This window comes from Catharus ustulatus, chromosome Z (genome assembly GCF_009819885.2).
Source record: "Catharus ustulatus isolate bCatUst1 chromosome Z, bCatUst1.pri.v2, whole genome shotgun sequence".
NCBI lineage: Eukaryota > Metazoa > Chordata > Aves > Passeriformes > Turdidae > Catharus > Catharus ustulatus.
In genome coordinates, this window is record NC_046262.2 from 1,512,774 (window position 1) to 1,536,558 (window position 23,785).

Genomic DNA, 23,785 nt, shown 5'->3' on the forward strand with positions numbered 1-23,785 from the left:
TGTGGGAAGTGAGAAGCTGCAGGGGCCAGAGTGGCAGTCTGGATCACTGGTGGCAGGATCGCTGGCACTCCAGCCCATTAGGTTGCTGTCCCTGCTACAGGACTTTTCTGTTCTTAAAAAAAAAAGAAAGAAAGAAAACAAGACAAAACTGTTTTTCAGGCCTTCTCCCAGAAGACTGACACTCAGCCTGAGTGCACTGTGAGAGGTGTTATATCCCCTTCTCCTCCACTCCTTGAGATTTCAGGGAGCAGAAAAAACAAAGAGCAATGGGCACAGCCCTGAGCCTTGTAATACTGATGGGCTTTGCCGTCTTAATGAAGTTCATCTGCTCATTAATACTATCAAACCACATTGCTACTAACGAAGCTGACCCAACGCAAGGCGCCGTCACTGTGCGAAGCTTCTGGGCTTGAGTAAGTGAAGCAAAAGTTAATTTTTCCAGACAATTCTAGTGAACTCAGCAATCATTTTGCTGCTCTCTAGGTAGACAGGAAAACTGAAGCTCCTGTTTCCAGCTCCTCTTGCTCCAAGTGCAGAATGAAAACTGGATCAGCAGACAACCAGACAAAAATTCAGATAGTATTGAACTGCAGCATCACGACTCTCACCCCCTTGCAATGCATTTTCTGCTGAAAATTCCTGCCCTTTAAATTTTGCAGCAAAAGCTTCCTCCCCATCGCAGACAGACCAATACATTCATAAGGCACCCAAGAACATACTGCACATCCAAGGAGGTCAGGGTGAAATCTCTCTTCTCCACAGGCCACCAGAAACGCAACGTTTTGCTCAGAAAAATGGGTTTGAGCTGCTGAGTTCAGGCCCAGCCCGCCTGGTCCGGCGTCCGTGTGCGCCATCCTTGTGGCATAAATTCTCTTGTCATCAAAGGAATAAATTGAACAGTGAGAAGAAACCAGGATGGGCTGACAGTATCATGCCTTCCTCGGCTTCTGCAGGCAGGATGTGGCAGCCTTCACCCTCGCTAGGCTTCACTAGAAAAAGCACCTGGAGGGATTTCCTAAGTCAAAGTGTTGCTGGATCAGCAAGTAAGGAGCCCACCGTGTTTTCATGATTCAGGCGTTGCCCCGAATCAGCCTCTCACCCTCTGGGTGGCACCTCCCCACCGTCCCCCACAGCTGTCCTCTCCCTCAGGATGCTCCAGCACAGAGCCATGAGGGGTTCTTGGAGCAAGCTGGGGATCCCCGGGCACAGTCTGCCTCTCTGAAGATGTCACCATCCCTCGATGGCACTGTGCCACTTACACTGAGCGTGGGACAGTGCTGACACTGAGTGCTGCTCCTGCACACTGCACACCTAGGAACGTTGGATAGCATATTCAGCTAGTTAGAAGCCAGGCTCAAAACTTCTATTTTTGGCTTTTCCTATTTTTCCCTCTTCTTTTTTTCCATTTTTTTTTTTTTTTTTTTTTTTTTGCTATACGCTGCTTGTCTTCTCTTTACCAGTCTCCAAAGAACATCAAACCTTCATTTCTCCCTTGCCCTGTACATTATTAGGCCCAGCTATAACAGGCCTGGATTTAAATGTATAATTACAACCATGACAGTAATAACAATAAAGCACTCCTTCAATGGAAAAAAAAAAATTATTACAAAAAAAAGTTAAATGATTATAGTGGCTGAGGAATAACGGCGACTTGAACAGCAAGAGCCACAGAATCCCCTGTTTTTAGAGCCCCCAGCTCAAAGGACACATTTCTCAATCCACCGAGGAGGTTACTGGCAAGATGACGGTGGCTATGTAACTTCTGCAGTGGCTTTAGGACTCCTTTAAAACACTCCTTCTGCTTCGGCATCTTCACATAAACCGTCACCCAGCTCGAGGGAAGGCGCTGCTCTCCCGTCCCCGAGCTGCTCACAACTGTCCGTCCAACAATACAATAAGATAAGGAGAAATTACGAATGCTCGAGGGAAGGAAAAGCCAGTGCAAATAAGAAAGTCGTCCCGCTCTCCAATCTGCCTCTGAAGGGGTGGTGGGTAGGTGGGGGAACACACAGAAAGTTGAAAACAAGAGAAGGAGGGGGGGGACCTAATGCAAGCCCCGCTTGACAAAAGCCATCAATTATGAGCGTCTGGTGTAGTGTGTGCCTGGCTTTGTCCTCCCGAGACATCTGCTGCCTGCTGTCTCCTGCCAGTTGGCCAGGGCAAGGCAGGAGGACGGCGTGAAAACAATACTAGCCCCCACTTAGATTATTTTTTTTTTTCCCTCCTTTTCCAAATTCTCTGTCTTCTTTCGAAAGCCAAACAATAACCCGGCGGGATGCGCTGCTGCTGCTTGAGCAATGAGTTCAGAAAAAGAAACCCCTAAAACAAAACCACGGCAGGGAGGAGGGGTGGCACTTGGCGACACGGCTGAAAAAGAAACATGCTGCTCCCTCCCCACCCCACGAACGTATTCTCAAGCATGCTGGGGTTTGGTCTGCTGGGGGATTTAAATCAGAAAAGCTCTTGCTGGGTCCCGTCAAGGCGCATGTCTTCTTCTCGTCCCTTACCACCCCACCTTGCCCTGCCCCTCAAGCCGTCAGTTTTTGGATGGTCTTGTTGTAGTACTGAGTGATGGTGGGCGTCAGGGGGTTCCAGTTGTTGGCGTGCAGCTCGATGACCTCCAGCAGCAGGGACCTGGTCAGCATGGACTCGGAGGGACACAGCATCTTGTCGCGTGCTATCGCCAGCAGCTCTGTCATCATCTCGGGCAGCTGCTCCTCCAGCAGCCGGCCAGTGCTCTGCAGCTGTCGGGAGAAGAAGGGGTCAACCATGGATTACTGATCCTTCTAGCTTGAGACAGTCTAGGATTCTATCATTCTGTGATGTCAAAACACCCCTCCGGCTTTTTACAGACGCCTCCCATCCCTTCGGTCCTGCCCTGCTTGGTGCAGGCAAGGTTAAAGGCGTTGTGGCTTTTGAAAACCAAAACCACCCAGCAGCAGGCTCCAAGAGCTGAACACGAAGGGCGAGGTTTTCAAAAGCATCCGCACCAAGCTGCTGGAGGAGTGAATGGTTCAGCTCCCACTGACTTCAAAGGTAGCAGCGACGGACTGCTTTTGAAAAAAAAAAAAAAAAAATCCCACCTAAAAATCATGCTATTGTCAAAACAAAGTGCAGGCTGTGATGTGGTATTCCTGCCTTCTACCTGGCCCTTCATTTACTCGCTGATTCAGAGCTCCCAGTGACTCCCAGTCATTAGTTGGAATAAGCAGAACGCTCCTGTGTGCATAACAAATCCTGCCCTGCCGAGATCTGCATTTATACCTGTCGCGCTGCTTTGCTGAAGAGAGCCAAGGGCTTTTTCTAAAACAATTACTCTTTGGAGAGCCTCCATCAAGCAGCACAAGTCCTAGGTAGCTCCACAGAGAAGGTCCAAGTTTGGGGTGGACAGTGAGGAGTCCATAGGAGGCTCCCCAAAGCAGAGCTCCCTTGCCTTAAAAATCAAATCCGCGTCATCTGCTTTGCTGTATTTTAACTATTCAGGCTGTAACTTCAACAGCTCTCTGCAAGAAAAGCATCTGTCCCCATGGGCCCATTACTTCCCAAAAAAAGTAACCAATAAAACTCTGTTGCATTTCACAGAATCATAGAATCAATTAGGTTGGAAGAGCCCTTCAAGGCCACTGAGTCTAACTTGAGACTGATCACCTTGTCAAACAGACCAGAGCACTGAGTGCCATGTCCAGTCATTTGCTTCTCTGCAAAACTGCTGCTGAGCACAGCGAGTGACAGGGTAGCTTTTGCTCCAATACTTTTGCTCCAAGCTGTTTCTGTGCTTAAAAATTTAATGGGAGGGTGAGATTTGAAGGAACCAGGATGATGTAATTTTGTGACGGGACCCCAGCTACCAAACTTCCTGCATCCATTTACATGCATCAGCAGCCCAATGAGAGTCTCAAGGGCCATCTCTTATCTCACAGTGGTCTTCTGCCTAAACTATTCTTCTGAGACCCCACCTGGGGTCCTGAATCCAGCTCTGTGGTCCTCCAGGAAGAACACAGACCTGCTGGAGCCTGTCCAGAGGAAGCCACGGAGATGCTCCAGGGCTGGAGCCCCTCTGCTCTGGAGCCAGGCTGGCACAGCTGGGGCTGCTCCCCTGCACAAGAGAAGGCTCCAGGGAGAGCTCAGAGCCCCTGGCAGGGCCTCAAGGGGCTCCAGGAGAGCTGCACAGGGACTGGGGACAAGGCATGCAGGGACAGGACACAGGCAATGGCTTCCAGTGCCAGAGGGCAGGGTTGGATGGGATATTGGGAAGGAATTGCTGCCTGGGAGGGTGGGCAGGCCCTGGCACAGGGTGCCCAGAGCAGCTGGGGCTGCCCCTGGATCCCTGGAGTGTCCAAGGCCAGGTTGGACAGGGCTTGGAGCAGCCTGGGACAGTGGAAGGTGTTCATGATCATTGCAGACCATGGGCTTGATCATTCCAAAATGCACAGAGGCCACACAGCTGTTGGGTCTGGAAGCATCCAACAGCTGCTTGACACATGCATGGGCAAGGATGGAAGGACCAAAGCAATGAGGATCAGGGTAGATGTAGAGGTGCTTCCCTACCTCCATGGAGCAGCAAAGCACGGCATCTTCCTTCACATCCTGAGATTGCAACAACTGCAAAAGAGAGAAGAGACAAGCAGTGAGAAATGCATGATCTTCTTCCTCCTCCTCCTCCCTTACAACTTTCCTTCTGTGTCTTTGTCCAGCTTGGCATTTGACACTTCCAGGAGGAAAAGGACACAGAATCAGTAGGAGAGGAGAAAACAGGTTGTCCACACAAAAATTTAGAGTAAGCAGAGACAAAACATGGGGTAAAATTTAGATTAGCAACTTTCATAATAAATTTTGGTTAGTTTACATTGCTTTTTTAATCCCATGGCAGGCAGTGAGAAACATTTTACACACACAGGGAATAAATGCAGCCATTAGTCAACAACACTGGAGCAGCACAGGCCTAGGAGTGGTTGTTTGGAAAGGAAGGGCTCTGCCACACATCCCTGAAACCCTCCATCCCTGTGGGGACACTTCTAACAGCCACAAAACTGCACGAGTTACATCCAATTCACTGTAATTAATACAGCTCCTTCTAGGCTGATTACACAGTGGTGCAAGGGCAAGGGGTGCCAGTGAAACTACAGTCTCAGGTGCGCCAACCCCAACCCTGCTCTGCTCTCATGTTGCTGGACACGGCACAGGAGGGTGCTGGAAGATACCCATCTCTCTTGGTTCAGACTCAGGGTGTGCAACAAGGGTTAACAGCTCCCCACAATGGCAAAGTAGTAGCTCAGCATGTGTCACCCCACAAACACTGAAACCATGAGCAAGGATCCTCAAAACAGGACCAAAAACATGTATTCTTCTTTGTTCCCATATTTATGACAATTACAGGTACTGGAAACACTTGAAGCTATAGCCACTTTCATCCCATCACTTTGGGAGGAACAGGCCCTGATGCCCCTGAGCTAATCCCTGTGTGCCGTAACAACTGAGCAAAAGGAGAAAAAAATGGGAAAACTGGTTTCACTATTCTCTGAACTCCATTATAGAGAAGCAGACTTTTAAAAAGCAGTTGAACTGATAAAAACTGTCCATATAAAAATTGCTCACTGTAACTCAAGGTTACCCCAAAGTTACATGCGTTAGTTAAAATCAGTATTGTGACTCCAGGCCTTATCATCTCTCCTTCCCACTCCTGTTTTTCCATGTTTCCTCTTCTCTACAAATAAATGTCCATTTACCAGCTCTACGCTGTTTGGAAAATAAGGGAAAGAAGAGGTAACACAAGGAAATTATCACTCCTCTCTGAGTTTTGTCTTCTGTTTTCGACAGACAGCAGATTGTTCTCTTTGAAGATGGTGTTCACAGCATCTCAATGAGCACGTTGTCTGTTGGTTTTATCTCCTGTTAGCCACGGTTTTCAAATCATACAACTTTATTTTTCCTGCCCCGCTCCCCTCCAGTTTATCTTTCTGCTAAGTTGTTTGGAAAATGTTGGTTAAGCCCAAGCCATGTGCTCTAAATTCTCACAAACAGTTCAGATTCTTCACAAGAAAACATGAGATTATTTTAAACCCAACACCAACAATGAAAAAAAATATCACTTAGGGAAAAACATAAACAGGCAGTAGTCCAGATATTCCCTCCTGGGGTATTTAGCTCATGAGCATGGCATGAAGCAGGGCTGCAAATAAAGTAACAGACAACACCTTTTAACAGCACCTTTCTTATCTTTGGTATTCTTTAGTAAAGAGCATAACTAAAACTAAAGCATGAAAGTAGAGTTAGGATTGACTCCAGCCCTTCCTCTGCCATGGTCTCCTCAGTGATCCTGCTCCCTGCCCAGGATATGTGGTCACAGGAAGGCTGCAACTTCACTTGCCCCAGCTTCCCACACACAGGGTTGGGACATGCTTCCCTACCTCAAAAGGTATTTGTGAGGATGAACATGTCCCTGTGAAATGCTCAGATACCTGGCTAATGAGGAACAGTCTCACCTACCTATGATGAAACAGGGAACACATTCTACCCAAGCCCTGGGCAGGGAGCCTCCAACTTGAACCTGTCCTCATGGACACCATCTGGTGTGACTTGGCAGTATCCACCAGCTCCATCGCCCCAGAGGCACCCTGTGCTGCACCATCCATCCATCCATCCATCCATCCATCCATCCATCCATCCATCCATCCATCCATCCAGTCAGCCAGCCAAGGCACCACGTGCCCCACCTTGTTGACCCAAGTACCACATGCTCCACTGCTCCATCAGGGTGCCAAGAGATACCAGTTTGAAGCACTACAGGTGAGCCTCTGTAGGCTGGGGAGGCCCACAGCCTGCCCACCAAGCCCAGGAATATCCCTGTGCAGGAGGGGACAGCCCAGCAGAGAGAACCAGAGTCCAAATCCATGGCCACAGATGGCTGCCAGCCACTTGCATCAGTGCAAGGGACTGGAGCCTGGAGGATCAGACAAAGTCACTGTTTCTCTGCATGTTGCTGGTCATGTTTGTAGCATGCTTGGGTGCAGGCACTATCTGCTTCTGACTCCTGCATGACAGGAAGAGATCAGGGAGCCTGGCATGGGCAGTGAACCTTGCTGACTGCAAGGACTCTGCTGCCTGGGGTCCCACCATGGATGTCCTCACCCATCAATGACAACTTGCATGTATTTCTCAAAGGGTATTTCATCCCCACTGATGGTGCCCCATGTGAGCACCAGGCACTCAAAGCACTGGGGTAGTTCCTTCAGCTAGAGCACAGTGTTTCCAAAGCTCTGTGACCCCTGAGTCAGACCTGACCAGGGCTGCAGGAAAAAAACAGTGAAAATGTTTTGAGAGCTCCAGGGAAATCACAGTCCTAAAGTCCCGGCACTCGTGTGACCACCCAGCCAACTGCATTCCCTGTTTGCAATCTAATTCATATTTACTTAAAATATTTTAAGGTAAACACTCTATACCCATTAAATTAGCACTCCCACATTGGAATTATTATTTATTTAACTATTTATAGCTGCTCCTCCCTGCTGTGTGCCTCTGCCCAACTCCCACTATGGGCACCATCCCATCCCTCTCCACCGAGTTCCCACAGGGTTCAAACCAGCTGGTGGACGTGGACGAGGGATCTGAAAGAGCAGCATGAGGCAGACAACAGGGCAGGTGAGCTGGGACTCACGCGCTCCTCAGTTTAACCTGTAATCATCCCCCCGAGGCTGGGGCTGTCTGCGAGAAAAACTTCCCTTTGCTCTCCAGCCGGTTTCCCCTGTATCGGGCGAAGCCGGGCAATGAAAGCAGCAGTTCCTGCTGGAAAGCAGACAAAGAGTCTGCCTGATTTCCTAAGAGAGGAGGCTGCATGCCAGAATCTGCCCGGCCAGTCATATAATACCCAGCCTCAGTTGCGAAAGGCTTCTCACTTTTGTTTCTGGTGCTGGACTCGCTGCCTTGCAGACGGGTGTGAGATATCGTGTGCCTTCTTGTTCAAATTTCCATGTCACTCCAACACACGAGCACTGGGCAAGGTCCTGGGCAGTCAGTGTGCCTGGGTGGGCCCCAGGTGCCAGGTATTTGCATAAGCAACCCAAAGTAAGCTTTAGGGTCTGCTCCTGGGAGTGCTGCGTGTTGTGGCGACTTGCAGTGCCTTGCAAGGTGGCCCTGAGCATAACTGGTATTCATGGCGTGCTATTGGGACCCATCTCCTCTGGTCTCCATGGCCCCAGAACCTTCTTCTGACATCTCTGCAGAGATAAGCCACATGGGGTGGACATGCAGCCGTGCCTGAAGGACCAAAGGAGCCCCAAAAGCGCAGCTGTGCCTCACCACGGACAGAGCCAGCCTGGTCCCCCGAACAGCAATGGATACATGTGTGTGGAGTGCAGAGCACCAAGAGCAAACCAAAAAGTGAAGACAATGGGGCTCACCCCAAACATTTGGGTTTATTATCTGCTTTCTCAGATCACCTGGCCTGCTGAGAAGCTGAAGTGCTTACCTGGTATTCTCAGGGGCGCGCACACCACGAGGAGGACAGGAGAACCCGCCCCACCACCCCTTATCACCAAACCACACAGGTTTAATTGTGTTCTTCAGCAATTCTCCCCAGGAGATGGGGTGGGAGCAGCCCAACGCACACATCACCCTTTCCAGATGCAATGATACCTCTCCTGCAAGGCGCAGTGCTAATTACTGTGTACAATATCGCTTGCAAAACGACACATAAGCAATGCCGGCCACTAACTACCCCTTAGCATGCAGTGTTTTATGACGCTTCGGTGATGACTCCAGTGTGAAAGCGCAAGAAACCTGGAAAATATCCACCCAGAGCCACGGAGAGGCTGGGGTGAGACCCAGGGAAAGCTGGGCTGACCGCAGTCCACACGCCGCTCGCCCTGGCTCCCCGACGGGCATCTCGGGTTCACGCAACACGCACGGACACCCAGGCAGCCTCGGGCCTGAGGCTGCCCACAGGTATGCTTTTCATCCACACCTGGGTCAGGAGGAGGTGCCTCCCAGTGTTCCCCCCTCCCAGGGACTGTGGAGCATGACCTCAGGGGAACCAGAATGCTGCAAATGCATCACCCTGGTGCAGCAATCGGCTCACTGGTGTGGAGCAAGGCTCTGGGGGAAAACAGAGACACATTTCCATGAGGAAGTGGAAGATCAGTTATTTGTGCTGGAGCTTAAGCAGGGTGGACATACTGAACTGGAAGTGTGGGGGAGATGCCCTGCTTTTAACCAGAAAGGGACTTGGGAAGGGCCACGATGGCCTTGGTGCTCTGAGAGATGGATCTGTTCCAGCCCTGTGGTCGGGATCATCACAGAGACTCCATCATGAAGGGAGCTTACATCTCTCTTATAACAAAGATAAGGACTAAGTTTTTAGTAGGGACTGTAGTGACAGGATAAGGAATGATAGTTTTTATCTATAAAAGGGAAGATTCAGACTAAATAGATGGAAGAACTTGTTTACAATGGGAGTGCTGAGACCCTGGCACAGGAGTGAGGAAGTCAGATGAGACTGACTTTCTCTGGAGAGGAAACAAGTGAGCACATGGAAACAGATTTCTAGAAGCTCACAGGCATAAGTGAAATCTTTTCTGCTCCCCCATTTGATGCTGAGGTTGCCCAAACACAAAGTTTTGGAGAAAACCTTTCCCCTCATGGAGCTGCCTGTGCTGATCTCTGCACAAAGCACAGGCTCTGCCACGCTCCAAAACGTGATTTGTTGGGACTTAAAAACACAGCTCAGCTAGGAGAGGCAGTCTGTGCCCAGCTGTTTCCACTAGCAAAGGTGTTTCTCTCCCCACTCCCTTCTGCTCACACCTCTCAGGGGATCTGGGAAGCCTTCAAGGCTACAGAATATGCACAAGGGGCCACCAGATCGTGTGTCTCATGGAGGGAACCCTCTTCCCAATTGCCTGACTGGGATGTTGCGGTCTCTGTCTGGGTGAGAATGTCTGACATCAGCTCCTGATGCTCCATCGTGAAGAGACCACCAGCACATGCTGATCCCACAAACAGCTGCCCAGACAAAGTGGCCCAGGGGGCAAAGAGCTCTGTGCTGAACTGCTTGTCGCTGCATGGCTGCATCAGAGTCATGTCCACAGCAGACACTTTAACATACTTTGGAGAACCTAAATGGGTTTTCATGGCACCAATTCCTTTTACATTGATGTGCTCCTTTCAGCTCAGGAGGAGACTTCTGTTCTCTTATTACGCAACCAGGACTCCCTGGGAGGATGGTAAGAAGAGATTAGTTTGTTTATTGCGTTGAGTAAACCAAAATGTTGGTTATCCTCCTTGTCAGGCTCCTGAGGAACTCAGAGATACTTAACAACAAATTGAATTAAGGTCAGAGGAACAAAATCCTGTACCCAGTCGTGGGAAACTCCTCCTACTCCTTTCCACTGCAAGACAAGGGAAACCATGAAACACGACACTCTCTCTCTCCCCGGATCTGGAATGGTAGAAGAAATTCCTGCGAAGATGGAAACCATTAAGAGGCAATTACTGGAGACAATGATGAAGAAAATTTGGTCACTCATCAACCCAGACGCTGCAATCCAACAGTAGCCTGGTGGTTACACATCCCCTGGCTGGAGGTGGACCTCCAGGACCTGAAGGTGAGCAGGACAGACAACCAGAGCCACCCAGTCTGGGTGCACAGGGAGTTCAAGCCACCCAGACGACTGGCTTCATCCTGCCCGTCCGAAGACATAATAACCCTGGGAGAGGAGGATGTGATCTCATCCCAAGGGTCCCGGGGAAACACAAAACATGGAAAGAAACAGTGGCGAGACCATGGTGCTTGATTGCAGCGGGCTCCACCCTGGCTGGCCGGAGGCTCTGCGCTTTCCTGGCTCTGCAGAGGCAGCGAGCGCGCAGCGGCAGACGCAAATAGTTGTGTTTACATCCCATTGAAAGGGTTTTTGGGAACTAACAATGCCTGGTACGGAGGGCGAGGGAGAAAAACAAAGGCACGCGAGGAGGAGGGACCATCCTGTGAGATGGTATCTGACTTCACTTCTTTATCTGCACAAATTGCTTCCTCTGCCTTCTCCACGGGTCCCAGAGAAACGAGGGTGGCATTTTCTCTATTTAAGATACAACATCACTGTTTTAGTGCTGGGACTAAATGAGTCCTGTGGCTTTCCAAGAATATGTTCCTGCACATAAAATACACACCAGGGCAGATGGGCTTATAGGCACTGGGCAGCCCTCTTCAGTTTGGCCTGTCCTCAGCTGCTCCCAAGTAACACCTGACCTCCTCCACCTTAACTATGCCCTCTGATCAAAATGACCAGGATTAAAGGAAATCTGTTGTTTCCCAAACAATGTGCATCCATAGGAGTGTTTCTGCCAGCACAGCTATGGGGGTCTGGGGGTGTGGGAGCTTTTTGGATGGTTAATTATTTAGTATGTATGGCAGGCACAGAGGTTACAGGCACATCCACCCCTGCCCTGTGTGATCCTACAGACAGGCACTCACCCTTGCTCTTTGTAGATTCTGCTCCTGCACTCTGCCTCCTGCCATGGCTTGGAAGTCCATATCCCCTTTACACCCACATGCCCCACTTGCTCCAAATCTCAGACCTTCCTCCCAGATCTTCCGTGCCTTCAACCCACATCTCCTGGACTCCCAAGACAATTCCCTACTTGTTCTCCTCATTTCTCCTTCCTCCTGGTATCCCTGACCCTTAGTCCCTCTTCTTCACTCCTTCCCTGAAATCCCTTCCCTCCCATGCCCACAGTTCTCATTCCTCCTTCATCCTTTCCCCAGACAAAACACCTCTCAGTCTGCCCCAGTCCCACAGGACTGGAGACCAAATCTTTGATTTTTTGCAGAACCAGACAGGGGGGACCAGAAGGCGACTTCTGTGAGGATGTAAGGCCCCTTCTTCATTATTTTCTCTATTCAGATCTGGCCTCCTGGAGCTTTCTGAGTGGAAGTGTGGTGTGGGATCAAGATCCAACCCCCTAGGTGCCTTTGCTCATTTGATAAAGCAAAAATTCAGTTTCATTCTCTGACTCGGCGAGTAATACAAAAAATCCTAGCATCTCATTACACTGTCAAACACTCTTTTTTCGACTCAGAAGGCTGATGCTTTTTAAAAAGTGAGAGTGATTAACAAAACCCAACACAACCCACGTTAAAAGATACAATTTTCTTTTCCAAGGAGCACCACCCTCCTCGCTCATCCGACTGCAGCCAGGAAGGTTTTCCTTTTTCTTCCTCTGAAGGAGACAGTGAAAAGGCAGTGCCCTCTTGAAGTTCAGACATTAATTACCGTGTTAGAATATTTTGCTAAATTACGCAGCATGGCCCCAGGAGATAACAGGCACTAAGAGAAGGGAGGGGAGTGGATACCCGTCTACACGCTGCACCGCAGACTCAGACGTGGGGGGAAGGCAATTAGACAGGGAGTATTTATCCTCCCTGCACCACCACCCCGAGGCTTTCAGTTAGCAGCGTGTACCAAGGCAGGGAAGCCATGGGAGCGTGCCAAGATTTTAAACGATGCTGAAATGGGACTGTCTCTGCCAACCAGACTGGAGGTAGGAGACAACTCCTGCAGAGAAGCAACTGTCCTGCCTGCTGCCAGCCTGCTGGGTCTGATCCCTGCTGATTCACAGCGCCTGGGAGCTGCCCTCAGTCCCCAGGGTTGGTATTAAGACCCTAAAATCATCTGTCTTGGGTCAGGCCAATGACTGCATCCCTCTTAAAGGGATACCCCTGGGGTATACAGCCAGCCTCAGAAGCAATAAACCCCCCAAGCTGAAGGGATCTCCACGAATTGGTCCTGCAGCCTCCTGCACAAAGGAGTTTTGCAGCTTAGTTATTCTTTCTGTGGTGATCCTGGGGTTTGCTCTGAACCTGCCCCAACAGCCCTGTCCAAGGCAGCTCCCTGTCACCCCTGATATCCAGTCCCTTTGTATCCAAGCCAGGACAACTAGGTGGGTAAAAAAACAGGTTGGATGGTTGGGCTCAGGGGATTGTAGCCATTGGGTTCCAACCCAAATCTGCCTGAAGGCCAGGGATGTTAACTACCAAGCTGTTATCCCAGGACCTGCCCTATTTAGCATCCTTATCTGTGACCTGAAGGAGGTGAGGAGCACAATCTCACGAAGTTTGGAAGTTGACAGCAAGTTTGAGATGTACTGAAATGTATTCAAGGAGCTGCCAATGAGAGGGACCTCAGTGAGGTGAAGCAAAATGTTAAGAGGAAACCTGAAACTTTCAACAAAAGATCATTCCTGTGCAGGAGAAGAGCACAGTGACATGGGTAAGGAGTGGGACAGAGTTATTATGGGGTGTGAGAGGCGGCAGAACCCTCCCTGTGCTGCCTGTCCTTGTGGGATACCAGCTGGTGAGGTGCCTCGAGGGACCACAGTGGCTTTATTGCCACATGGCATCACCCTGAGCCTGAGTCTCTTGAGCCAGTTTTTCCACCTCCCTGCTCTGCTGCCATAGACAACTGCTCAGGTTACCTGGCTGCTAAAGGGCATTGTAAGAACACACAAATACATCCAAAGCAGCACTTGGGACCAACCACCTGAGCTGCTCTTGGCAGGGGGCTGGCAGGAAGGTGGTAGCTCCCAGCCCCAGGGCACCTCCTGGGCTGGTGTCCCAACAACATCCACTGAGGATGAGAGACACCAGAGGAGGAAAACCTCCTGGATCACACTGGCTGTGATCCCTTCTTCCCTGCAGACCTCAGATGTCACCTAGAACTGGGCTGGGCCCCTCGGGATCCAGTCCTAATGTCTCCCCATCCCCAGCAGCACCAGGGGATGAAACTGGGAGGGCACTGAGCTGGGATGGGCCATGGCCACCCTGCTGACTCACACACTGACATGGGAGCACAGAGCTGGATGAGGGACAGCCAGCTCCAACCACGCTTGAGGAAGAGCAGGGAAGGCAAAAGTGGTGACAATCAGTGAACAATAGATGGTAAATAATATTATCTCTACATCTTCGGTGCCACAGCCAACATTTGCTGCTCCCTTGCCTTAACCATCCATTTTCTTCATTTTGCTGACTCTGCCAAAGGCCACAGAAAAGAAGTAGTATGGCCAGGCTGCAAGAACCAAAGTCCCTTGGTTCTTCTCTTGGTTTCAGTTGTTTTGGGGGACATGCAACATGAAGCATTCTTGGAGCATGGCTCAGCATGGCCCTTGGTGTATGGACATGGGGCAGAGGCTTTGGAGCAGGAAAGATGTTAGCATGTTCACTTCTCACCATCCTGGAAGGAGCTGTTCAGGAACAAATTTTGAGTGGTTTTGTGAAATAAAGTGAGGCCAGAGACAAGAGGGCTTATAGGGCTGGAAGGAGAGAGTGGGATATCACTCTTGCTTAAGACCACCATGCACAGGAAACAATTCCTAATACTGCTAAAAGGCTCATGGAAGAATGTGATCCTCCACAATGCCACCACTGGTCCCAAGTGAGAACAGCCAGGTCTAGAAGCAGGCAAAGGTCGAACCCACAGTGCTCTGACTGCAGCACAACCATCCCTGGGGAAAGCCTTTATCCCAGGAACAATGCCCTCTTCCAGCTCGCCCTCGATTCCCCGAAGCTCTGAGGGAAGAATAGGAGGAAAGTGCTTTTATTTCTATTTAACATCTCTGCTTTGTTATTCTTTTCCCAGGCTTCCCAGATCTAAGGGCTGCAATAGACCTCGTGTTCTCATCTGCACAGGGTTCTCCTCCTTTCCCCAGCTGTCTACAGGTCTGATCTTTGGGCCGACCTTGGGTATCCATTACCCTTCTCCAGCCTAAAATATGCACTGTTCCAAGCAGAAAAACATGTTTTTGTCCAAACCACCATCCAAACACACTGTGCTCCATTAAACCATTTTAATGAGAGCTGGACCCACCTTTTACTTCCCTTGGCAAACCCTGTCTTTGCCTAAAATCCCAGTGCTGACCTCACCAGACCTCACTGTGAGGACTCAGCCAGCACAAACCTCACCCCAAAACCCTCAAAACAGTCATGGAAATGAAAATTTTTTATTTGTTAGGGATTCTGCTCCTGGGAAACGCATCACAGTGTTGGATGTGTTGGCAGACCCTTCCTCCCCCACTCACTTCAAGCTCAGGTGATGGAGGAGGATGCAGCAGAGCCCTCTGGCATGGGGATTTGGTAGGGACTGTACTTAAGCCAAGGGGCACAGCCACTCCTTTGGTTCCCAAAAGGCAGCCTGGGTGAGGTGGTGGCTCTGACCCTAATTTCCTTTGCCATGATTAAACACCCACTGCCTTGTTTGACATGAGGGCCTGCCTGCTTCCCTGAGTACAGCGACGGGCGTCGGGTCAATCAGCCAACAAACCCAGCATTTATCACTCCAGCCTCACCTGAAATGGTCGTTGTTTTTTTTCTTTCTTCCCAGCCCACAATGCCAACCCATCCACACTGCTCAATAAACAGCACTGGCATTGTCACTCGATGCTCCAGCCATGTCACCAGCTCCTCCCCACCCAGCACTGATGTCCTCACGGCCACCCTCACTCCCTCCCACACAGCTAATGATGGTGTGTATAAGTTTTTATTTTATCTGGGGGGAAAGGAGCTGGAGAGAGGAAGCTTTGCAGGGGGAAGGGAAGAGACATTCCTGCCTCAGTCATCAGGCAATTTTCCCTTCCTCTTGCTCACTGCCTTGCTGACCTTTGGCTGAGTCTGCCAGAGCTATCAAGGAAAAGGGAAAAAGGAAAAAAAAATAAAAAGAGAAACTAAAAAGCAAGCAAGCTGAAAGGACAGGCAGAGGGAAAGATGTTATCTTGCCTCTGCTAATGATTTATGGTCTAAGGATGGGTGGATGAAGGCAGAAGGAGCTATGCAGGACTGTGGGCAGCACAGAGGGAGATTGCTGGGGAATACTCAATATGAAAGGAGTTGGGGTGAGGGGCTGAGACTCTACTAGGGGATATTCTGATCAGCAGAAGGGAAAAAAACCCCATGGTGAGTGTTACTACACCTTGTCCTGAGGCATGTGGGAGTCCCAAACTTCACAGGCCATGGTGACACCCCCTTTTGTCATTGCCAGTGACAAAAAAAAGGGCAAAAGAATGAAAATCCATTCCAGAGCCATGGAAGAGGGATGGCTGAACCAAGGTCAAAGCAGTGTGGAGAGAGCAGTCACAGCACAACCATTTTGGGCACGGGAGACAGAAGAGTCAGGCTCACCCGTGTCACCTAAGCTAAGAGTCTTCTCAATCACAGACCAGCTTGGTTTGGAAGGGACCTAAAGATCATCTCGCTATTAAAGATCATCTAGTAAAGTCATCTGTGACAAACAACACCACAGGGACAGACCTGTCCTGCTAAGGAACAGAGATGTATTTTTAAGAGCAAATTTACGCATGACATCTCGATATAATTAGTGAATCTTTTTATGGAGCTGCCCTGTAGCAAAAAATATCCTTGATATAAGAAATTCACGTCCTTCTGCACACCTCTGGCTCACCACTGTGTCCCTACAGAGTAGAAAGGTGACAAGAGGGACAGTGACAGCATGGTGAGGGCAGACAGGAGTGGGCAGGGAAAAGCTCTGGCAGAATCAGGGCTGTGTTGTGTCACGATTACGATGGGAACCGGATGGGCACGGGGGCTTTGCTAGACGTCAAGATCTTCCCCAGAAGGTGACACATAGCTCCGTGGGCAGAGATTTTGGGGAAGTTTGGCTATTCTTAGCATCCCTCTCCCATCTCCTCCTCTGGGTATGTCTGCCTCATCACGGGGCCTGCACTCCTCACTGCTCCAGTCACCATCTGTGAGCTCTGCCCACAGTGCTACCACCCAGACAAAATGTTTATGGTGTGTTTGCATTCAGAGGAAACTTCCCATGCGTGTAAAAAAAGTCATCACCAGCACTTTCTTTATCCTTCCCTTGCCTGAGGTCTAGCGGAGAACTTATTTTACAGCGAGTTATTTATGGCCTGACAGAAGCACCACTGACAATCTGAGATTCACAGCTCCAACCCTGGGCAACGAGGCGGGTTTTTCTGAGAAAGTCTTCTACAGGCACCAGCAGGAGATAAAACCATCTTTAAAACAGGACGGAGGGAAGCCCTCTCCTCCTCTCAGCACTTGAGCTGTCTTTTCTTTACATACTCACTGCGGTTTCTGCCACCACTCTGAGCCATGGGGAGCTGGACAATGAGCTCATCAGGAGATCAGGTTCTGAAAAATCCCCAACCCTGGTGACCTGGCTGGGTTTCTGCTGCACTGGGCTGGGTCTAAGGACATTAGGGACTTCCTTTCTCTCCCTCCTTCCTCCCCTCAGTCTGTCTCATCTATTCAGGTGGCTTCACCTGCTTTAAGAAGCTGTTTAAGCTGCTTAGGTGGGGATTTTCACAACATTGGGATCTGCAAACTCCAGTGCTTGGTTTGCCATTTCAACTGTTGGTCCTTTCTAACCACTGGACAAAGGAAGTGCATGCTTTAATTGTTGTGCTTTAACAAGCAGAAAGGCAATATGCAGGAAGAGCCAAGCATGCCTGCAGATGTAGGTACTTTTGAAGTACGAAACATTGGCAGAGCAAACCTCTAGGAATAATAAAGCAAAGATGGAATCCCAGAATGGTTTGGGTTGGAAGGCCTTAAAGATCCTTCACCTAGTACTGACACTCTGCTGTGGGCGGGAACACCTTCCACAATCCCTGGTTTCTCCAAGCCCCATCCAGCCTGGCCTTGGGCACTTCCAGAGTTGGGGCAGCCACGGCCTTTCCACGGACCATGGGCATCTCCACAGAGCATTGCAACAGCTTGTCCCACTGGTGGGGAAGGACAAAGTGGGAAGGCATTTACCTCCCTGAGGCAGGTATAGATGGGGCAGACAAGGACTCGGAAGGGCTCCCCAGTGCTGCTCCTCATGGTGCCGAAGACCTCGCAGAGGAAGGTGATGAACCCCAGCCAGCGCTCCACGTCCCGCTGCTGCAGCTCCTCCCGCATGGAGAAATCCTTCTGCAAGAGGCACAGAGACAACAGAATGCATCAGCAACACTGCACCACCACGGCAGAGGCAACGGCTGCTGAGAGGGAGAATTAGGAGGAAACTGAAACTTGGGGTGGGGGGAGGACAGACAGACAGACAGACTGACTCTTTAGTAACAGTGGGGAGATTACTCAACGTGCACGGAGTGGCTGCAATTTCAACAGAGCAAAGCCACCAGAAAGCAGTAACTGCAGAAATATCACCAACTCCTGCAATAACGGCCAGAGCTTGCACCAGAGATGGTGTCTGTCCTCTGCGCCCCACTGTCCACCCTAACAGACACCGGGTCACTTTTCCATATGCACCACTGAGTTGGGTTTGGATGATCTGTTTTTTTTGGTGAGGAGGGAAGAAGCCAGCACCACCAGGACTGAATAAAAGCAGCAACAGAGAGGTTAAGTAAAACACAGAGGAAATGCTGGTGGCTATGCTGGGCTTGCTGGTCCAAATCGACCTGTCCAGCCCATTCATTCCAGTATCTTCAGCAGACCCAGTGTCTGGCCAGCAGCATCCTAATGGTCTGGCTGCTCTCTGGTGTCTCACAAAATAATGGCAGAGACTGGCTCCCTGCCCAACCAGAAGATCAGGGCAGCCTGGGCTTGGCATTAAAAGGTCACCCTGCGCCCGAGCTGATGGTTGCTATGACTAAGGATTATCCCAGTGACGTGATTTATGGATCAGCAACAGGAGGAAGCACACAGGGAGATAGCTGCCTCTCCATCAGACCTCCAGCTGAGGAGAAAGAAGGGATCTGAAAGGCAGGGTATGAAAAGGGATGTATGTGATGGAAGCACATGGCAAAGAACACAAGGCAACACAGAAAAGCAAATAAAAACCCTTCTAGAGGATGGCACAAGGGAGTGCATTGTGCTTGGAGTCAAGAAGGTTTTCCTGGGCTCTAAGAGATGCTGCAGAGGTTCTTGTATGACATCCCACGCAACTTTGCTTGTCTGTCTCCATAGTGACCTTTCCTTGGTACTAAAATTCAGTAGACACTAAGCAGGGGAATATTGAAGAAGAGGACAAGTTTGTTCTCCACACCGCGTGCTCCAGGTGCAGGTTGCACAACCTTTGAAATCCAGCAACTAAATAAATTACCTTCTATCTTTTTCATCTCTGTTTATTCCTACTGCCTGAGACAAAGGGCTTCACTGCTGCAAATACTCTGACCTGCAGCTGCTCTCTGCAAAGCTAGGGAGATATAAAAGCCACCACACCAAAGTTTGCTCTCTTGCCCTGGACAACATACAAGAGATCTTCCTTTTAGAACAAAGCTACGTGAAGCAGCTGCTAAAGAAAGCCAGGCAAAAGCACAATGATTATTTTCATGACACAACTGTATGCACAAAAGTTCCAAGGCAGGAGCTATTTATATGTTTCATTACAAAAGGAAAAATAAAATATGTATTTGCATATGCAGGAAAAAAGACTTGTAAAATAGCCGAGGCACTTATTAACCAAACAGTGATGACTAATTCCTCTCTACACCCATTTCCATAAGTCAGTTGCCCAACTGTGTCTGTGACTTCGAAGTCAACCTGCAGCCAAATCCTGTTGGGTCTCCCCAGACTCTCTGGGGGAGTTTGCAGAGTTCATCCTTTCATTAACCAGCCCTTCCCTGGGAAGTGATGGAGGATTTATTTGCCAGCTCAAGTTATCACCCCAAGGTTACCTGATTACTTGTTCTGGAGTTTTCAATTGAATTTTAATGAAAAAAAAAAAAAAAAAGAAAGAAAAAATAAGACATGATATCTGTCTGAATTAATGAGAAATTAAAAAGCCAGGCATCCCATGCCCCTCATCTGTCTCATCCACCCATATAGTGCACAGAAAGTTTCCTGTGAACTCTGGAGCTTTTCCTTAATTTCTCTCCACCTCCTGGCACTGTCTCCTGCATCTCATGCAGCATCCAAACCAGCTCTAGCCCCCAGCCCATCCTGCCTCAGAGCCTGGATGCCCTCCAGCACCTCCTGTCCTGCCTGGGCCTGGAAGCTCCACACTCATGTACCTGGGGAGCTGCGCTGTATTTTGGGATCCCTGGGGCATGCTATGAAATCCCTAGCAGTGTGGATAACTGCACAGGCTCTGCAGTCCCAGATCACTGGGAAAGAATAAAAACCACTGCAGGAAACTCTGCTCCTTCTCGCACCTGCTTCAAACATTCCCTGCTCTGCACCCTCGCAAGAAAGAAAAATGACTCTTCAATATTTTCTTTTAAAAAAGGTACTTTCTATAAAAAAAACCCAAACCATCAAACACACCAACTCCCTGGAAATTCCATAAACCAACCAGCAAACCAAACCAAACTCATGAGGCCTGGGATGGGAGCTGGGCAGGAAAGGATTCCACCACACATCACTCTCCTTTTTTCCCCCTGTGGCACCCGGTGAGTGATGCAGGGACATCAATGAACACTGCCCTACCTTTGCAGTTGGACAAGATCTCTGTAAAAGAAAGGATCAGTCACAGAAAAGCTTTTGCAGATTTTGAGGGACCCCCATGAAGGATGGGAGAGGGGGATGGAATGTGGGGTGGATGTTGAAGGCACCACGAGCATTTCCACAGCGGGAATAATTTTGCTCTTTTGCAGACTCAGGTTGGGCCAAACCTTACAAAAGAAGGGGAGTGATACTAATTCCTCTGACAAACTAGGAAGAGCATCTTGCCAGTGGGAGGAATTTCTTTGGACCATGCTTGCCTACAGGCCAGATTTGGGCTTGGCAGGAGCCTCCAGAGTAGCTGCACTTGGAGTGCCAGGGGTATCCTGAGAAACTCACCTGCCTCAGGCTGGTGTTACTCCACTGTCACAGCATGCAACAGGAAAGTGGTCCAGGGAGCTCTGTCCTTAAATTTGGCCTTCAGACTGCAGGTTTGACCTATACATGGTGTGCACTGAGTGCCACCCATGCAGAGGTGCCCCATTCTGCCTTGGGGAGTTTGAGGAAACCACTGCTGCCACCAAGGTTCAGCTGGGCTATTTGATTACTGACGTGACTCACCTGCTGCAGGTCAGCCATGCCCACAGCGGGCCCTGTGACCCTTTGAGAACACTGAGAGCAGCTCCAAAGGCTGTGCAACCCAAAGGGATGAGCCAGAGCCAGCTCATGGGAGAGGTGAGGAACTGTCGGGCAGAAACAATCCCCACGTCCTGTGTGCCTGGGGCACATCCGATGGAGCTGTGCCCTGACCCACAGACCTCCACACACCGATGACAAGCCTTGAGGGGGCTGAAAAGCTCTGGAACCAGACAGCCGGGTCACTGCCCTGCCCACTGAACTTTATTTGCTCTGGAAATGCCTCACAGAGTTATATAAAAATAACCTGTGGATTGGCTTGCCCCATGCTTAGGTGGTGATGTCAGGGCAGCAAGCAAATTATCTTTCATCAGTTTGGCTGTATTTTTAAACACGAATTGTATTACTAATTTGGGGGTGCTCTGGCCTGTAGATAATCTGGGTGTGTTTACTGGATGACCTTCCGTCAGTGCCTATAGTTTAAAATAAAATGTATTTATACCAGGTAGGGTTGGCCTCCCTTCTCTGCCTGGTTTGGGAGAAGAATTCACTGGGAAACCATGTGGCCAGTGGGAGGACGCCACAGGGACCTCTAAAGAGCTCTCATATAGGACAAGTTTGGGGCACAAATCTGAAGGTTGAGCATGTTCATCATTGTTGAGCCTCACCAAATCTCAAACTGTCTACCGAAACAACTGCACTAATTCAGGGTGGCCTGTGTTCTCACACGTCACAGAGATGGCCCAGGGCTCAGCAAAACCTCTGACGTCCACTGTTGGATCCTCTGTAAGCTTGGCTGAGGCTCCTGCCAGCAGTGGAAATTCAAAATGCCTTTTTCCTGGGGGTGCCCACTCTTGCAGCCAAGTGAAAGCCCACTCCTCATCCCAGTGTAGATGCAGTTCATGGAACACTGGTCTGTGACAGTGGACATGAGACTCTTCCAAGACTAGGACCAAGCCAGAAGAGCCACGAAGAAGAGCCACTCTGTGGGAGAGGAGGCAAATCCATCCTCTAACATTTTTTGGTGGGCAGCAGAGTCAAGTGGGATGAGAAGCAGCACTTTGCCATCGGATCTAAGCCCTCACTCCAGCTCAGACAGCTGCAGCCGAAAATTCTTCCCTTGGGAGTTCGCCGCACTTTTTTTAAGACACGTTCCAAATAACTTTTCCCCAGATCTTGGCCCACCAACCTATGGTTGACTCTGGTAGCAACAAGTTTGAGGGCAAAAGTTTAGTGAGGGATAAAAATGAGGGTTAATTTAAGCACTGCCACCTTCTGATGGGAAAAAAAAAAAGGCACATTTGGGCTTGTTGCTCTGTAAACACAGGGTTCTTCCTCTGGCAGCTCCGCTGTTTACTCAGTCATTGTCAAGGAGGCAGGAAATACTGAGTCAGAAATACTGCACAAAAAGAAATATATGATGCTTAGATATCCATGCTAAGAGCTATATAAAAAGCTGAGATAGGCTGTGCTAAATAGCTGATCTTACTGGCAATGTTCTGCGAAATGCTGGAGCCCTAAATGGCTCTTTGGAAAGGGCTGAGACAAATCCAGTAGGCTGGAGGAGGGAACTGGTGGGTAGAGGTTGGACAGCCTCTGTCCCTTATTGGAGAAGCACAGACTCTGCCTGCTCTCTTGCCAGACCTTCCTAGAAAGGGTTCCATAAATTACATTTTGCACAATTAACATCACTGCATTATTCCTTGCTCAGAATTTAAATACTATGTGTATTTAGGTCCTGGCTTGGGGGAGGTTCTGGTGTGCAGCTTTGCTTCCTGAGGATCATAAACCAGTGAGATGAGTGGTTTGGAGCACTGGTATTTGGAAGGAGCTCAGGAGGTGCTGGAGAACCCTGTGACAGCACCAGGGAGTGATCAAACCCCTCTGCCCATGGATTTGTGGGGTCTCACTGAGCTCCTCTGTACCACCCACAGCTTCACTGGGAAAGTCTCACTTTATGGACACCACTACAAAAACTCCTCTGCTGGAGGTGGGGGGAAATGAAACGTGACCATCAGCTCTTCCATGGGTTCTGCTCTTCCTCCAGCCACCTGCTCCTGGCCTCTCTGCCTGCACCCAAGGACAGAACCTCACTGAGATCCCCTCACACCAACCCTGCCCATTCTACTGCCAGCACAGAGACAAGGCAGAGCACAGTAAGGTGCTGACAGAAAATCTGCTTTGAGCCTACAGCTTCCATGTAGAACCTGGAGAACAGCAGTACAGGAGACTGAGGCTTATTTCCAGCCTGGTGTGGGCCCCAATCACCTTTGTACCCTGATTTCCCATCCAGTAACAAATGGGAATGATTTGCTCATCTTACTCTGCAAAGTGCTCTGGGGCGTGTGTCTGAGACATGCGAATCATGGCAATTATTATGACTCCAACAAAGGAGCTATTGACATTTAAAGCAGATAAAGCTTTTAAATTACAGATGACACCTTGTGCCTAGCCTCACAGAGGCCCTGGCTTCACCCAACCATGAGACATTTCACTCCCACAGGCTTTCATCACGTCGCTTCCTCCAGGCTGGATCTGCACCATTTGAACATCTTATCAGGAGGTTATGGCTGTTTTGGGAAAAGCAGGAAATCCTACCAGTGACCTTCAGCATGGACCTGACTTCACGATGGCCACAGCTCTGTGAATGGTTTTAATCACAGAGGGCTCTGAAATGCACCACATGGTGAAGGTCCAGGCTACCAGGACGGTGACCACCACCCCACAGGCACGTTCCACACATCATCTGACCACTGGATGGTTTGTAGATTGCATTAGATGTCACTAACCAATTCTTAGAATCAC

The 23,785-nt window shown here is 49.7% G+C and overlaps 1 protein-coding gene across 4 annotated transcripts in view; it reads right to left on the reverse strand.

Moving 5' to 3' along the window:
- Positions 1–1,564: 1,564 nt before the first annotated feature.
- Positions 1,565–23,785, reverse strand: part of CTIF (cap binding complex dependent translation initiation factor) — a 141,279-nt gene continuing 119,058 nt past the window's right edge. For all 4 annotated transcript variants that reach the window (XM_033085921.2, XM_033085919.2, XM_033085918.2 and 1 more), the window contains 3 exons: positions 17,780–17,935; positions 4,549–4,602; positions 1,565–2,744 (listed from right to left, as the gene is read on the reverse strand). In XM_033085921.2, coding sequence (XP_032941812.1) covers positions 2,529–2,744; positions 4,549–4,602; positions 17,780–17,935 — 426 coding nt within the window. In that variant the 3' untranslated portion in view covers positions 1,565–2,528. The remainder of the gene's footprint in view (positions 2,745–4,548; positions 4,603–17,779; positions 17,936–23,785) is intronic.